Here is a 17064-nt window from a genome sequence, read left to right on the forward strand (position 1 = left end):
TATGTCTTTGCACATAATATGGATGTAGTAAAATTATAGAATTCAAAAAAGACTCAGATGAAGATGGCTATGTTCTCCCAAAATTTCCATGAAAATTCATCCTTTTTTTTCTTTTTTGGTTTTTGCAAGGCAATGGGGTTGAGTGACTTACCCAAGGTCATACAGCTGGGTCATTATTAATGTCTGAGGCTAGATTTGATGTCAGGTACTCTTGATTCCACAATCAGTGCTCTATCCACTGTGTCACCTAACTGCCCCAATGAGAATTCATCTTAGATGCAACCTAACTCAAAATTCGCCTCCACCAGAATGCTTTTTCTGACATTCCCAAAAGACCATCATTCAGCAGATGAGAGGTAGTCCATCACTTGCTCTGAAATCCATTCTGCCTTAGGCTAACTCTCATTAGGAATTTTTTTCTGATAACCAGCCCCAATGTGCTTCTCGACAACATCCATTTATTGTCCCTTGTTCTTCTCAACAGAAACTATTATAATCTTTATTCCATATCACAGTCCTTCAGATACCTGAAGACAGTTATTCCTCCTGTTTATCCTCTTTTCTAGGTTGAACATTTCATTCTTCTAAAGTCTCATGGCCTTCATTATATAAAATCAAGGTTCTTTGCCATTCTAATTCCCCTCCTCTCTGGAATGAGAGAGATCACTTATTCAGAGGAAGTTAGGTGGTGTTCTTAGACTAGGACTCAAAAAGACCTGAGTTTAAATCCCTCTTCAGATACCTACTATTTATGTGATCTTGGCAAGTCATTTAAATCTGTCTGATTCAATTTTACCATCCATAAAATGGGAATAATAACACCTTAATCCCAGAATTGCTATAAGAATAAAATGTAATAAAATTTGTAGAGGGTTTAGCCAATCTTAAAGTATTATAAATGCTATAATTATTATCATGATTAAAAATATCCCCACCAGAATTAGCTGAGCAGATGAACTCACTAACTGCAGGACTGGCTTTACCATTTCAAGGACCTGTGGTTTACTCAGTGTGGGTGTGGGGCCAGGGTTAGTACAGATCACATTCCTTAAACAAAACTCAGCAGTCTTCAATAGCTTCTATGACCAAAAGATTTCTTATCCTACGGTTAATCTAGTGATGAATTTGGAAATTTAGTTTGGTTGGTCCCTGGGTGACAGGTCAACAGAGTATACCTGAAGTCTTTCTCCTCAGGTAAGACCTGGCAAATCTCCACTTTCACAGCCTTGAAGAACGTAGGGTCACCTTTATTCCTCGGGAGACATTTTAGGAAGATTTCAGTGGAAGGAGGGGATGAATTCCAGGAAAATTGGGATTTAGGGCTCATCAAAATGGCTAAGGTGAGTCTCACACTTGGGGAATCATGCAATTACAGTCTTAGGGATGGACAAATGAGCAGCTTGCTGCTTCTTTCTAGAGAGGGAGATACTAAAGTCCTGAGGAAATCACTAAGATCACAAAGATAGTGAAGAGAGGCAGAATCTGAACCCAGGTCATCTGACCATAACTCAGCTAGTTTTTTTTTCATGTTAGTCAATGATTGCATGTATTATTATGGGGAGGGGTAGCGGGGCGGGGTTGGAGAGTCCTAAAAATTAGTAGTGGGTTTGAAAAGGGTAATGGAAGAGCTCAGAGAAGTTTAAAGTACTGATATCAAGGTTCCCTCACAGATGGTCTCTTGGATGGAGGTTTCCTTGATATTGCAAAGAGTCTTGGCAGCTCTCCAGCAGGGGGACTGCAGAAATTTGTGTTTGTGTGTCTGTGTGTGTGCCATCTGTGTGTGTCTGTGTGTGTGCCATCTGTGTGTGTCTGTCTGTGTGCTATCTGTGTGTGTCTGTGTGTGCTGTCTGTGTGTGCCTGTGTGTGTGCTGTGTGTGCCTGTGTGTGTGCTATCTGTGTGTCTGTCTGTGTGCTATCTGTGTGTCTGTCTGTGTGCTGTCTGTGTGTGTGCTGTCTTTGTGTGTCTGTGTGTGCCTGTCTGTGTGCTATCTGTATGTGTCTGTCTGTGTGCTGTCTGTGTGTGTCTGTCTGCGTGCTGTCTGTGTGTGTGCTGCGTGTGTCTGTGTGTGTGCTCAGCAGCACACTGTGATCCACTGGGCTCCTTGTGGATACCGACTGAGCTGATCCAGACTTGGAGGCTCCCACAATGTTCAGCCCACACTAGGTGCTCCCGGCTTGGGAATTTAACGGGACAGTAAGGCTGTGCCTCCGGGGCTGAGGACCTGAGCTCAAATTCTTGATTTGTCTGTAAAGTGACTTAGATGGAAGCCTTCCAGTGGAAGTCCAGTTCCACAGCAGTAAAATGCCCAGGGTGGATTTGAACCCAGGCCCTGTGACTCCACATCCCTTCTCCTCTGGGCGGCCTCCAGGAGCTGGGAGAACAAAGGGGCCGCTTGGAAAGGTCTGTGTGAGCCCTAGCGGGGCAGGAGGAAGGAAGCCATGATGGCAGCTGGGTCCCCAATGACTCTGGGCGTGGAGCCCTTCTCTCTTCTCCTGCCTCCCACGGAGGGAGGCATCCCCCCCCCCTCAGGACTCGGGGGGGGGGGTCCGGCCAAGGGCAGCAGCCTCTCCCCCTCCCTCTGCCCGTGCCCCCATCCCCCCTTACCTCCCTCTGGTTCCCGTAGAGCCAGTGCGCCGGGGGCCCCGGGAAGGGGCGCAGGGCTCGCAGCAGCTCCTGGCGCCGCAGGTAGAGCTTGCCGGCCTGCAGCAGCAGCAGCGCCAGGGCGAAGGTCAAGGCCAAGTGCAAGGGCCGGGCCCAGTGGGTCTCCAGCCACGACGGCGCCGCCTCGGAGCCCATGGCTGCGGCCGGGCGGCAGCGGGGCAGCTCCTGCGCTCTCAGCCAGGTCCTCCTCGGCCTCCCCCCAAAATCCCCGCCCCTCCCCCCAGCCTCCTCAGCCCCCTCTCTGCACCTGCCTGAGCCGGTGCTTTACTTCCCCTGCAGTCGGGCTCCACTTCTGCCTCCCCCCGCCCCGCCCCGCAGCACCCTCTGCCTGCGGTCGGCGCCGACGGCCCAGCCCCGCTTTGAAGGTGACGAGGGGAGCAAGGGAAGGAGGAGAGGAGAGGGGGTGGGGGGCTCCTGGGAGGGGCAGCCAGGCCCAGCCTCCGGGGAGTGGCAGGAGACTGCGGCGCAGCCCGCGGCGGGCCGGGGGAGCTGGGGTGGAGAAAGAAACAAGAATAAAGAACCTACAAGAGGCTGCGTGGCTTTGCGTGCTCCAAAGCTGGAGAAAAGCCGAGAAATCTGGCCTGGGTGAAATGGGGCCTTTAAGAGAGAGATCCACAGTGCTTTTCAGTCAAACCAAAGGGATGGCTGAGATGATCTCTAAGCCACACCGTCCTTCTGGTCCTTCCTCTCCGGATCTAGCCCTCCCTCCCTCCCCTGCTCTATCCCTCCCTCCCTCCCCTGCTCTAGGCCTCCCTCCCTACCTCCCCTGCTCTAGCCCCCCTCCCCTGCTCTATCCCTCCCTCCGTCCCTCCCCTGCTCTAGCCCTCCCTCCCTCCCTCCCCTGCTCTAGCCCTCCCTCCCCTGATCTATCCCTCCCTCCCTCCCCTGCTCTAGCCCTCCCTCCCTCCCCTGCTCTAGCCCTCCCTCCCTCCCCTGCTCTAGCCCTCCCTCCCTCCCTCCCCTGCTCTATCCCTCCCTCCCTCCCCTGATCTATCCCTCCCTCCCTCCCCTGCTCTAGCCCTCCCTCCCTCCCTCCCCTGCTCTATCCCTCCCTCCCTCCCCTGCTCTAGCCCTCCCTCCCTCCCTCCCCTGCTCTAGCCCTCCCTCCCCTGATCTATCCCTCCCTCCCTCCCTCCCCTGCTCTAGCCCTCCCTCCCTCCCCTGCTCTATCCCTCCCTCACTCCCTCCCCTGCTCTAGCCCTCCCTCCCTCCCCTGCTCTAGCCCTCCCTCCCTCCCCTGCTCTAGCCCTCCCTCCCTCCCCTGATCTATCCCTCCCTCACTCCCTCCCCTGCTCTAGCCCTCCCTCCCTCCCCTGCTCTAGCCCTCCCTCCCTCCCCTGCTCTAGCCCTCCCTCCCTCCCCTGCTCTAGCCCCCCTCCCCTGCTCTAGCCCTCCCTCACTCCCCTGCTCTAGCCCTCCCTCCCTCCCCTGCTCTAGCCCTCCCTCCCTCCCCTGCTCTAGCCCTCCCTCCCCTGCTCTATCCCTCCCTCACTCCCTCCCCTGCTCTATCCCTCCCTCCCCTGCTCTATCCCTCCCTCACTCCCTCCCCTGCTCTATCCCTCCCTCCCTCCCTCCCCTGCTCTAGCCCTCCCTCCCTCCCTCCCTCCCCTGCTCTAGCCCTGCCTCCCCTGCTCTAGCCCTCCCTCCCTCCCCGCTCTAGCCCTCCCTCCCCGCTCTAGCCCTCCCTCCCCTGCTCTAGCCCTCCCTCCCTCCCCTGCTCTAGCCTTCCCTCTTTTGAGCCCTCCCTCAGATTTCCCCTTCCTGGGACTTCCCCCCTCCCTATAGCTTAGTAACTGCTTTGTGTTTCTTCTGTATGTAATGGAATTCAGGGGATTCCCAGACCACTTACAGTAGAAGATCCTCAGGGAAGGATGCGGGCTCTGGAGACCTGATTCTGGGAGCTAGGAAACCTGGGAAGGTATGGACATCCTGAGCTGGGATGCTACTGAGTTATCAGACGCTGCTTGTGCCTCTAAATCTGGGGCAGTCTCCTTCCCAACAGTCCAGGGGTGCAAGGATACCTTCTCTCACAGCAGCTAATAAAATGCTGCGAGTCTGGGGGTAGTTCTAGATAAAGGGCTGGAGTCCCTGGACTTAGGAGCTCCAGCTATGGGGACCTTGATTTCAGCTGGTGGTGTTGCCAGCCTAGCAAGGAAGGCCAGAGAATCAATAGTCTGGGAAATAGAAACCAGGTGGTTCCATCAATTCATTCAAGTCAGCCTGCAGATTGCCATCATTTCATTAAGCCTAGAAAATATGTACTCGGTGACTTGGATTATTTAATATCTCATGAAGGCTGACAATCTGTCATGCCTGGCACTGGCCCCTCCACTGGTCCCTTTCCGTCTTCCTCTCAGTTTTATAACACGTGAGACCCTTGTGTCTTTATCACTTTCCTCTTTTTGACTGCCTTGAGAGCAGGATTTTGAGATGACTGCACACCTCCTGAGCCAAGAATCAGGTCTTCCACTGTGCCACTTTTAATGGCAGAATTGTGGCGCTGAAGAGCGATGAACCTCCAGCTTCTAGTCAGTTCTATGGCAGAACGGAGTTCAAACATAACCTCAGACCCTACAATTCTGTTACCAACCTCATCCTTCCACATATGTATCTTTTTCTTCAATTTCTTTTAGCAACAGACCTGTAAGTGGTATGGCTGAGTCCATGGAGACACAGTTTAGCACCTTTTGAACATTCCAAATTGTTTCTAGACTGGCTGGACCAATTCACAATTTCACCCACAGTGCACTAATGTGCCTATTTCTCCATAACCTCTTCAACATTTGCCACTTTTCTCTTTTGTCGTCTTTGTCAAAGCCCCATTTGGTCATTGTTTTGGACCTGATTGACTCAGAGTAAATGTAAATAGCAAGTTTCTTTTGTCCAGAAACTGTGAAGAGAGGATTCTTCTGATTTGATTTTGACTATGAAAAGGAGGCCATTCTTTTCTTCCTTTCTTTCTTATCTGCCTTAATCACTGAATGGACATTGCCTTAGTTTAAAAAGGCAGCTGCACCTAGGGCCATCTCTAGTCAACCTGACCCATATCTAGCCCCTGGACCCAAGTGACTCTAGAGGAGAGAGTGAGGCTCCTCTTACACAGCACCCTCCCTCCTTACACTGAAGCCCAATTCGGTTGTATGTCACGGCATCACATCTCTGATGTTATGATCCTTTTCAGGAACAAGAACAAACAACAAACTGATGAAGCTGAGGTGGATTCTTGGTGTTACTTCAATTTGCATTTCTCTCATGATTGGTGATTATCCTGTTTTTTCAGTGATGCACTATGCCTTCCACTCTGTTGAACATTTGTTATCCTCCAGAAAATCAACTGGGGGCACGTTTGACATATTTAAGCCCAATTTCTAGAACCTAAATCTACTCCCATGGAGCTCTCTCCATGTTCAAGTTCCTTTGTGGCACTTATCCTTAGGCTCAGAAAATTCAGATGCTAGGATTCTTGAATGATCCACAAACTAACAATTTTTCATGAAAGAGGCAGTGGATAGAGGACTGGTCCTGGGGTCAGGAACATCTGACTTCAGATCTGGTCTCAGAAACTTCCTAACTGTATGTTATAAACATATGAAAAGAAAGAACCTGCTAAAGTGAGAGAAAATTGTACATTTTGTTCACGAACCTTGCAAGACACATCTTACAAGGTACAGGTACCTCACCTAGGCATGAGGCACGAATTAGTCTTCCAAGTCAGGTAATTTATGGTCTTCAGAAACTCTTTCCCCTCCCTCTTGGATGTTCATAGGCTCTCAGAGTTTGAGTGACAATCTAAGAGGTCCACCCATTTCATGACATGCCCCTAATTTGATCCCCCCCTACATCATCCAACCCATGATATGCTAATGAACCCCAAGGGGGTGTGTGGGTTAATATTCAATTACTTAATTGTGCAAACTCAGTAGCATTAGGTCAAGATCTCTAGGTCATTGTTTATGTCTGGTTTGGGGTTTGGTATCCCTGGAATGGGATTAGGAAAACTCTCCCAGTCTTGTGATTGGCTGGGCCATTCCCCCTTTGTAAGGGATTCCCTAAGGGCTCCCCCTCCACACCCTGTGAAGACCAACACCCTACATTTCCCACACGGTATGGTTCTGGGTATATCTTTTAACCTATCTTTCTCAGTTTTCAAATGGGAATAGTAATAGCATCTACATAGCTCCCAGGGTTGTGGGGAAGACCAAATGGGAACACTTAGCCTGAGGTAGGCAGCTACTGAATGCTTGTCCTTTTCCTCTCATGAGAATTTAGACCTACCTAATATGGGGGCCATCTCTAGTCTTCCAGATCTGTATTTTGCCACTGGAACCAGGTGGCTGTCGAGGGGAGAGTGAGGCTGGTGATTTGCACAGCCCTCCACTTAAATCCAATTCACTCACAAGGCACCTTCCTTTGAGAAAACGACAAACAACTGAGCAAAGAAGGCGCCCTACTATATGTCTGGTGGCACTAGGAAATTTCATTCTCTATCATATACTTGTTATCGTTAATATACCTATGTATTATATATATATATATATATTATTTATTTCAACAAACCCCATTTTACAAAATTATTCTAGTTTTGACTTGTCTTCATGCTTATAAAGAGGCTAAAGAAAGGAAAAGCTAAAATGACATTTGAGCTTCCTTCTTTAGAGGAGAGGTTTTATTCTAAGTCTAGCATATGATTTTTCTTTTTTCTATTTTCAGTCATTTCAAACATTTTCCTCTTAGTCATTTTGTACAAGAAGACAAATAAAGAAAGTGAAAAAAAGCTTTAGTCTGTATTTAGGCAGTATTCATTGTTTCTCTGGAAGTGGTAGAGGTGCTATTCAATCGAACACTCCATATAATCCATCAGAAAATAAACAAGATTTAAAGAAAACAGAACATTCTTATGGGTAAAGGATGTAGGTTGGCCAGGCAATTATGAGGCAGAGGAGAGAGGGGAAGGAATGGAGAATGGTAGAGCAGGGGAAACAGGATTGGTAATGACATATAACAGAGTACTTTTTTCTTTCTTTTCTCCAGAGCCACACACTGAATATTTCCAAACAGATTTTCTATGCTTATGACTTATTGCAGTTCCATGTTTTAAAATAAAAGATCAAATAAAATATGGTTAATAAAAGATGAATTCAACATGGACCAACACAAAAGACCTATGACTCTTTGTTTTCTTGGTGTGTGTGTGTGTTTCTTGCCTTGATCTTGAAATAGACTTTAGTAGTCTTGGTTCAATAGCATACCTGATATTGGAAACAGAACATACTTGGGTTTAAATTTAGGATCTTATGATTACCAACTGTGTCATCTTGAGCAAGTCCTTTCTCCCTGTCACTCTGTTTCTTCCACAGTAAAAGTTGGGATAACAATCCTTTCACTCCTTAATTCACAGGTTCATTGTGAAGAAAGCACTCTGATTCTATTTCTAACATTCTTTTATCTTATTTTTTCAATTACATGCAAAGATAGTTTTCAATATTCATCTTTTTTGTAAGCTTTTGAATTCCATATTTTTCTACTTCCCTCTTCTCCTTCCCACTCCCTATGACATAGGTTACATATGTACAGTCATGTTTAACATATTTCCATATTAGTCATATTGTAAAAGAAGACTCTGAACTAAAAGGAAAAAACCATGAGAAAGGAAATAAAATCATAAAACAAGTTTTAAAAATAAAAATAGTGTGATTGCACTCAGACTGCAGTTTTTTTCTGTGGATGTGGATGTCATTCTCTATAATAAGACTTTTAGAATTTTCTTTGATCACTGAACTGTTGAAAGGAATCAAGTCCATCCTAATTGATCATCCAAAAACATTACTGTTGATATGTACAACGTTCCCTCTCACTTCATTCCTCATCAGTTCATGCATGTCTTTACAGGCTTTTCTGAAGTCTGCCTACTTATGATTTCTTACAGAACGGTAATAACCCATCATATTCATATACCACAATTTGTTCAGCCATTCCGTAAATGATGGACATTCCCCCCAATTTCCAATTCTTTGTCACTACAAAAAACTATTGTAAACATTTGTGTACATGTGAGTCTTTCCCCCTTTTTATGATCTCTTTGGGATACAGACTTAGTAGTGGTATTGCTGTATTAAGGGGTATGCACAGTTTTATGACCCTTTGGCCATAGTTCCAAAGTATTCTCCAGAATCACTGGATCAGTTCACAATTCCACTGAGAAGCTCTCTATGACTTTTAAAGGATGAGATAAACAAAATCATTAAGTAGACTTTGTGCAGTCTTGGCTTAGAGGATTAAAGGTAAAAATGGAAAAAAAAGAGGTCCTCTCTCCCTTCTATAGCTTCCATCTTTGGAATGTGAGCATTACTGTTGGATCCAGACTCTCCCTTTCTCTTTCACAAGTCAGTTTCCTTATTCTCTCTTTAGCATAATCAAATCCACCCAGCCGGCAGCCTTTCTCGGTACATGTTTGGGACCAGTGGAAGAGGAAGTAGGAAGAAGACTGCAATAGTGACTTACTCAAAGGTACAAACAAGACAATAAAAATCCCCCAAATCTAGATGGATCTAGATTTAAGCCACAAGAGTAACAGGAACAACAATAACTTATTTTGGATAGAGCAGTGAGAGCCTGGACCTGAAGGCAGGTCTGAACTCGCCTTCCTGAGCTCCACTCTAACCTTGACGATGATGTTTGTCTTTCATTGTAGAAGACCGTGACATCAGAGAGGTGAAACCATGACAAGCACATGGCTTAGATTTGAGTGAGGGGGTGCTATGCTAAGTCAACAGCCTCATTTTCTCCTTCTGAGTCATCTGGCTCCAGTAGTTAGGTAAGAACTAGGATGATTGGCCATGGCCCTGGATATGAGGTAACAGGGTTAAGTGACTTGCCCAGGGTCACACAGCTACTAAATGTCCAGTGTCTGAGGTCAAATTTGAACTCTTATCCTCCTAACTCCATGGCCATTTCTCTATCCACTGTACCACTTAGCTGTTGCCAAATCTGGCCTCACACACTTACTAGCTATGTCACCTCAGGAAGTCATTGAACCCTGTTTGCCTCAGTTTCTCATCTGTAAAAATGAGCTGGAGAAGGAAATGGCAAACCACTCTAGTGTCTTTGCTAAGAAAGGTTCAGCATCAATACCAAGAGAGTTAAACATCACTGAGCAATAACAACAACAAACTAAAAAAATTAATAAATTAATACTTTCTTTTCTTCAGTCTTGATCCTCTATTTGGTATCTAGATTTAATGACAATTTGTTCAGCCTATACGGTCTACAAAGTCCAGTCACTTCTCTTTTTCAACCCCTACTTAATGAAAATGCAAACATTACTTCAAAGATGTAATTGATCATTTTATATATATATATATGTATATATATATATATATAATAAGTCAGTTTCATAGCATAATTAAATCAGAACTTATTATAAAGATTTTATTTATTTTGAGTTTTACAATTTTTCCTCTAATCTTACTTCCCTCCCCCCATCCTCCCCCCCCAGAAAGCAATTTGTCAGTCTTTACATTGTTTCCATGGTTTACATTGATCCAAACTGAAGTGATGAGAGAGAAATCATATCCTTAAGGAAGAAACATAAAGTATAAGAGATAGAAAGATCAGGCAATAAGATATCAGTTTTTTCCCCTAAATTAAAGGGAATAGTCCTTGGTCTTTGTTCAAACTCCACAGTTCTTCTTCTGGAAACAGATGGGATTCTCCATTGCAGACAGCCCAAATTGTCCCTGATTGTTGCACTGAAGGAATGAGCAAGTCCATCAAGGTTGATCATCACCCCCATGTTGCTGTTAGGGTGCACAGTGTTTTTCTGGTTCTGCTCATCTCACTCAGCATCAGTTCATGCAAATCCTTCCAGGCTTCCCTGAATTCCCATCCCTCCTGGTTTCTAATAGTGTTCCATGACATACATATACCACAGTTTGCTAAGCTATTCCCCAATTGAAGGACATTTCATTGTAAATCAGAACTTATCAAGAGACATAAAAAACCCCAGAAAAAAACTCTTTGAAAATAGAGCTCTGGGGCGGCTAGGTGGCGTAGTGGATAAAGCACTGGCCTTGGAGTCAGGAGTACCTGGGTTCAAATCTGGTCTCAGACACTTAATAATTACCTAGCTGTGTGGTCTTGGGCAAGACACTTAACCCCATTTGCCTTGCAAAAAAACCTAAAAAAAAAAGAAAGAAAAAAAGAAAATAGAATTCTAGGGGCAGCAAGGTAGCAGAGTGGATAGAGTACTGGCCCTGAAGTCAGGAGTACCTGGGTTCAAATCCAGTCTCAGACACTTAATAATTACTTACCTGTGTGACCTTGGGCAAGCCACTTAACCCCATTGCCTTGCAAAAACTAAAACAAAAATAGAGTACTATTGTCTTGGTTAGGAGGAGGGCATGAGGATGAAGTAGTTAAGGCACTTGGTCATTTTCATCTGATTCCACAAAAAAAGAGTAATTCCATAATGCTATGTCCATTCTATCCATATCCCTTGTTAGGTGTACAGGAAAGAATTGGTACAGTAGAGATCACTCCTGGAATGTTAACCATTCATTCAGTTTCAAGTCTACAGTCTTCATTGAATCTCCTTACATTTGATGAAAATTTTTAGATTTTCATCCCCAATCCCAGGTTGACTGATGAACCACACTTGAATTGCTCTGTTTCTGAACTAAACTGTTTTGACTCTTAGTTCTTCAACCACTGTCCAGATCTAGGATTATATAATTTATTCCAAAGTCACAGAAAAAAAGATTGAAACCTTCATTCTCCACCCTCCATACCCCATATCTCTGTTTGCATCACTGACTATAGTTGAAGATTATGATATACATCACCATTATATCCATGAGACCATGATATCTACTTCCACAGAGACAGCTGGGTTAATGGAGTGGCTTTACATACAGATTAATCCCATTTGAGGACCTGAGAGTTATTTGAGAAGAGGGAATGGGCGGCTTCTCAAGATCTGGAAAAAGCTCAAAGCGGAGCAGTGTCAGGGCCAGGCCCATCTTTATTAAGGTCATGGCAAATTGCTGCCCAATGCAGTTCCTGGGGAATAGGAAAGGAAGGAAGAGAAAACCAGAATGAACATGTTTTGTTCCTTTCCCTTTAATCACTTTAATTACTTTAATCACTCTGCCTTTGAAATCTTAAGTCCTTGAACAGAAAGACTAAAATTCCTTCAGGGTTCAAAGGGTTAAGATTTGGTTCAATGACTTTGAATCAAAAGATATAGAAAAGGACAACTAATCCAACCCCATCATCTTATAGAGAAGTAAACCAAGGACCAGAAGGTACCAAATAATCATTGTATCAGGAACCTAGGAAAGAGAATCCCAGAACTTCATATTTGGAAATTATTTCGGGGTCTATCATATCTACAGCATCACCCAGCATGTAGTTATTGAGAATTTCAACCATATTTGGAGAAAACATATGGCCCTGTGGGCCTCCCACTTCAGGACACCTCTGCTTATTGGGAGGTTTTTCTTTTTTCTTACTGAAAGCCCAAATTCGTTATTGGTAATTCCTGCACCCTCCTCTCCACCCAAAGCTCCTAGTTCTGGTATCTAGGGTCCAGTTGAGTAAGTCCATTGTATCTTTCACAAGATAGCACCTAAGTGGTGCAGTGGATAGAGCACTGGGCCTGAAATCAAGAAATCTCATCTTCAAGAATTCAAATCCCACCTCAGATATTTACTAGCTATGTAACACTGGGCAAGTCACTTCACTCTGCTTGCCTCAGTTTCCTCATCTGTAAAATGAGGAAATGAGAAGGAAGTGACAAACCACTCTAATATCTTGCCAAGAAAATTCCAATCAGGGTCACAAGAGTCAGATCAGACATGACTAAAATGGTTGAACAACATCTGCAAACTTAGACTTTCTTCTAGTATAAAATAGTTTTCTTTGATTGTTTAGGATTGAATTGGGCTACTGCATTATTCACCTGGTTGGCTTTCCCACTTGGCTCCCCCACTCTTCTCACTGCAATGCATCACTTGGCCATCAAAGTGATTTCCCTAAAGCGAAGGGCTGACCACTTCCCACACTTCCTTCCCACTCAGTAAACTCCAGTGGCTCCCTATCACTTCCAGGATCAAATATAAAAATCTTCCGGTTGACTTTGAAATCTCTTTATAATATGATACCTCCTCCCTCAACTTTCTAGTCTTCTTATACTTCATTCTCTCCATGGACATTAGCTTCCTTGCTGTTCTTCTAAATCAAAATTCTCTCTCTGAACTGCCCCAAACTCCCCCTCCCCCACATTACTCCCCTTCCACTTGCCCTGGGAAGCAGCCAAACAGAATGAATTGCTATCCCTTAAACCTGACATTCTATTCTCCACCTTTCTTTGAAAGGTGGTCTTCTTTCTAAGTTCATTTGTAATATTACTTCCTCCAAGACCCTTTGGTGGAAAGTTGTTTTTTTGTCTTCCTTCTCCAACTTTCTTTAGCTTCTCCTGCTTTATACTCATTACACTGGAAGGGACAATGGAAACTATTTAATATAATCCCCCCATTTTACAGATGAAGAAACTGAGACCTGGGAAGACACAGGAAGAATTTGAAACCAAGACCTCTGGCTGTGATCTCCTCCTATCTTTATGCTAATTCAGTACCTCCAGTAGAAAGTAAACTCTTTAGGGGAAGAGATGATAACATTTTAATTTTTGTTCTCCCAGCTAGGCGAGTCGGGTAGAATTATCGAATCATCATTCAAGAACTTAAAGGATCCTCAAAGGGCATTGAGTATAAATACAAATGAGAAAACAGACTAGGAAAGGTTAATTGACTCAATCATGGCTACACATGTAATAAATGTCAGAGATGGGATTTGAGCCAAAGACCCCTATTCTATAGTCTATCCTCGTTCCACTTATTCCCGGTCCTAATTTAGCACCCCTCCCTCCTCATAGAATCATTTATAGTAAATAATGATTCATTTTTTGTCTCTTTACTCTCAGATGTGGGGACACTTATGAGTGGTACCTGGTAAAAGAAAGCACTTCATAAATGGTTTTTTTTTAGGTTTTTGCAAGGCAAATGGGGTTAAGTGACTTGCCCAAGGCCACACAGCTAGGTGTCTAAGTGTCTGAGACCGGATTTGAACTCAGGTACCCCTGACTCCAGGGCTGGTGCTCTATACACTGCGCTACCTATCGACCCCTCATAAATGTTTGATGAATAAATAACAGGTCCATAGAACCAACTATCTGAGCATATCCTCATATGTGCATGCCCTATTGAAGCAAAGAGTCAGCATCTTAATTTAATTCAAGGGAATTAAAAATTAGGTGGGAAGATGGAAGTAAAAGGAACTGAGGGAGAGAGCAGCTCCCAAATGAAACTTCTTAACATTTTCAAAACAATGCCCCCATATAATCCATAGTTGTATCCTTACCTTGAGCCAGCAGAAAAAGGCAAGAAAGCATAAGGATGTCTTTTCTCATGATTCTCTGGGGAGAACCTTTCAGGGTCAAAGACCTGCAATGAATGAATGAATGAATTCCAATGGTTAAAACACTTTGCTCACAAATTCTAAACATTATCCAGAATGCTTTTTGTACCATTTTGGGGACAAATAGAATCTTCAGAATTAATCATATTATTTTCTTCTGTGCAGAATCCCCAGCAAAGAAGACCTCATGTTAAAAAGAGCAGGTTTGAGCTTTGTTCTCAGTCATAACAGAGACAGAACAGTTCTCTTGCCATTTAATATATTGGATCTTTAGTTCTGATAGACATTCTAAGTCTCCATGAAAAGGAGAGAGAGTGTTTACTTGATGAGGTCTGAAGGTTTAAATGAATGAGGCAATTTAGGTGGAAGAGGACTTTTCCAGACCTGAATGGTTCATTTGGCAGACTGAGCTTGGGGTACATTTTCTGACTTGGACTACTCAGGAAAGGTAATGTTGGAAACTGACTCTTCTGGTCAATCCATGGATATATGCACCACCAGGGGTTTCTATAATAGTTTTCTTTGGAATTTAGCAATATTAATAAATAAAGTTTATTTTCATCACAGTTTTCCCATCATTTTGAAGATACAGTTGTTGAGAAATGTCCATCATCCTTTGGGTCACAAACCTTGCTGTCTTTCCCTTGACTAATCTTGTGAAAAAGATTCATATGATACCATCCATTCTCAGGCTGGTACAAAAAGGCTTCCCTGGTGGGTAGTATGTGCTAGAGGTCTTCTCTCCTGGTAAAATCTCAGAATTCAGACAATGTACCCCACCCCAGCTTTGGAGAACTTTAATCAATTAAATAGCTCCTCCCTTTTCTCCTATAAAACAATCTAAGAAATTCCATGGAATGGATATGGAAGAGGGATGCCTCAGGGAGATTTCAACAAAATCTGAAATCCTGTAGGGGCTGAAAGATGAAATCCTGTTGATCAAAAATAAACATTCCCCACCCTAGAAAGACAGCACCTCAATTAATTCCAAGACTAGCAAGAAGAACCTACATCTGTGGCATAGATGTCATTCATACCATTGTCCCTAGTCACTTATTTTAAAGGATTAGATTCCAAAGGAACAATGAAAGTGAAGATGTCTGAACTCAAATTAATCATCCTAAGGAATTATGGATAGAGGTCTGGGCCTGAAGTCTAGAAGACTCCTCTTCATGAGTTCAAATCTGACTTCAGACAATTATTAGCTGTGTGATCCTAGGCAAGTCACTTAATCCTATTTGCCTCAGTTTCCTCAGCTACAAAATGAGCTGGAGAAGGAAGTGGCAAACCACTCCAATATCTTTGCCTAGAAAACCCCACAACTGAATAAATGACTGAAAGGCATGAGGGAAGGAACTTTTAAGCCAAGAAGTTCTTAATAAGAGAGACAAGTCTTCTCCCATGTCTTCCTGGAAGTAACAAAGAGAAGCAGCTTCTGCTGATCTTAAGGTAAAAGTCATTTCCATAGCTGAAAGAGCTTTGTGATACCCCAGTTGAAGGATGCAATAACACCCAGCCAAATCAGTGACAGAAGCTGCTTACTGAAGAAAAGGCCATGGAGACCAGCAGATTTACCTGTTCGGCAGAGACAATTACCCAACAGTCAAAGAAATGGTCTGGCTTGGCAGTAGTACCCAGTTTTTGGGTGATATGACCCTGTCCAATTCCTACAAGTGACACCCCAACCCAGTCTTGCAGCAGCAGAGACTAGTGAGGATCCAGTCCAGACATCAGGTGACCTACCTAACCTAGAGAAGCAGTAGATTGAAACATCTAAAATTCACTGTCCATCTTAGGAGGAACAAGTCTACATGAGCCATGAGTCAAATGGGGACATTGTGCTCTATGAGGACACACCTCAGCCAAACAATGGAGTGTTTTGGAAATGAAGATTTTGGGTCACATTTAGTCTTCTCTCCCCGAATGAAATCAGAGTACTTCACTATCATTTTACCTTAAACTTGTGCCCATTTCCCCTCACTCTGGATTTTGGGCACATTTGTGGGAGAATATGTTCCTGGTAGTAGGGAAATACTTTGTTGATTATCTTGCTATAGTTTGTTAGGAATGCCTATGTGAAAGGAAAGTCCACTGGTGGGTACTTCTGAGCCAGTGTTCAGAGAATATCCACCCACTAAGTTACCAGGAATAGCAGTCCAGGAATAATAACATACATCTTTCTGGGGATCCAACCTACCAGTGATGGTATGAATTAAATGAGTGAACCCTGGGGGAGTGTTACAGAGGAAGAAGTGAGTTTTTTCCTTTTATTTTCAATTTTTCCTTACAACATACTTTTTTTTTAGGTTTTTGCAAGGCAAATGGAGTTAAGTGGCTTGCCCAAGGCCACACAGCTAGGTCATTATTAAGTGTCTGAGACCGGATTTGAACCCAGGTACTCCTGACTCCAGGGCTGGTGATTTATCCACTGCGCCACCTAGCCGCGCCTACAACATACTTTGAAACTTGATCATGATGTGGAGATGTTTCTGGGTTCTTGAAGACTTTTCCAGTAGAGAAAGAGGTGTGGTTCATTCTCCTAAGCTGTACAAGCTTTGAACATAGCCATGGCCATGGACTTTGTGTTTGTGGTCTCATGATCAGTCTGGGGCAGGGTGGAAAAGCTCATTAAGAGGGATTTGATTTTAGGTGAGAATGTTTTCAGGCCCTGCAACTTATGAAAATCCACTACTAGGGCTTGTTATGATTGTACCCATGATGTGTAGGAAACACAGGTTTTTGGAGTCTATAAATTGATATAGTGAATGTTGTGTGATTGAGGTTGAAAATCACACCATTCTTCAAAATAATTCTTAGGGAGGCAGCTAGGTGGTGCAGTAGAAAGAGCACCGACCCTGGAGTCAGGAGTACCTGAGTTCAAATCCGGCCTCAGACACTTAATAATTACCTAGCTGTGTGGCCTTGGGCAA

The 17064-nt window shown here is 44.0% G+C and overlaps 2 protein-coding genes across 2 annotated transcripts in view; both read right to left on the reverse strand.

The window, feature by feature from the left end:
- The window catches only part of LOC141512506 (cytochrome P450 4X1-like), a 34016-nt gene extending 31178 nt beyond the window's left edge, over positions 1-2838 (reverse strand). The window contains exon 1 of the mRNA XM_074221504.1: positions 2606-2838. Coding sequence (XP_074077605.1) covers positions 2606-2797 — 192 coding nt within the window. The 5' untranslated portion in view covers positions 2798-2838. The remainder of the gene's footprint in view (positions 1-2605) is intronic.
- A 7284-nt stretch (positions 2839-10122) lies between these two features.
- The window catches only part of LOC141512509 (cytochrome P450 4X1-like), a 47264-nt gene continuing 40322 nt past the window's right edge, over positions 10123-17064 (reverse strand). Inside the window, exons 11-12 of the mRNA XM_074221505.1 lie at positions 14078-14160; positions 10123-11719 (exon numbers count right to left, since the gene is read on the reverse strand). Coding sequence (XP_074077606.1) covers positions 11551-11719; positions 14078-14160 — 252 coding nt within the window. The 3' untranslated portion in view covers positions 10123-11550. The remainder of the gene's footprint in view (positions 11720-14077; positions 14161-17064) is intronic.

This window comes from Macrotis lagotis, chromosome 2 (assembly GCF_037893015.1).
Source record: "Macrotis lagotis isolate mMagLag1 chromosome 2, bilby.v1.9.chrom.fasta, whole genome shotgun sequence".
NCBI classification, from domain to species: domain Eukaryota; kingdom Metazoa; phylum Chordata; class Mammalia; order Peramelemorphia; family Peramelidae; genus Macrotis; species Macrotis lagotis.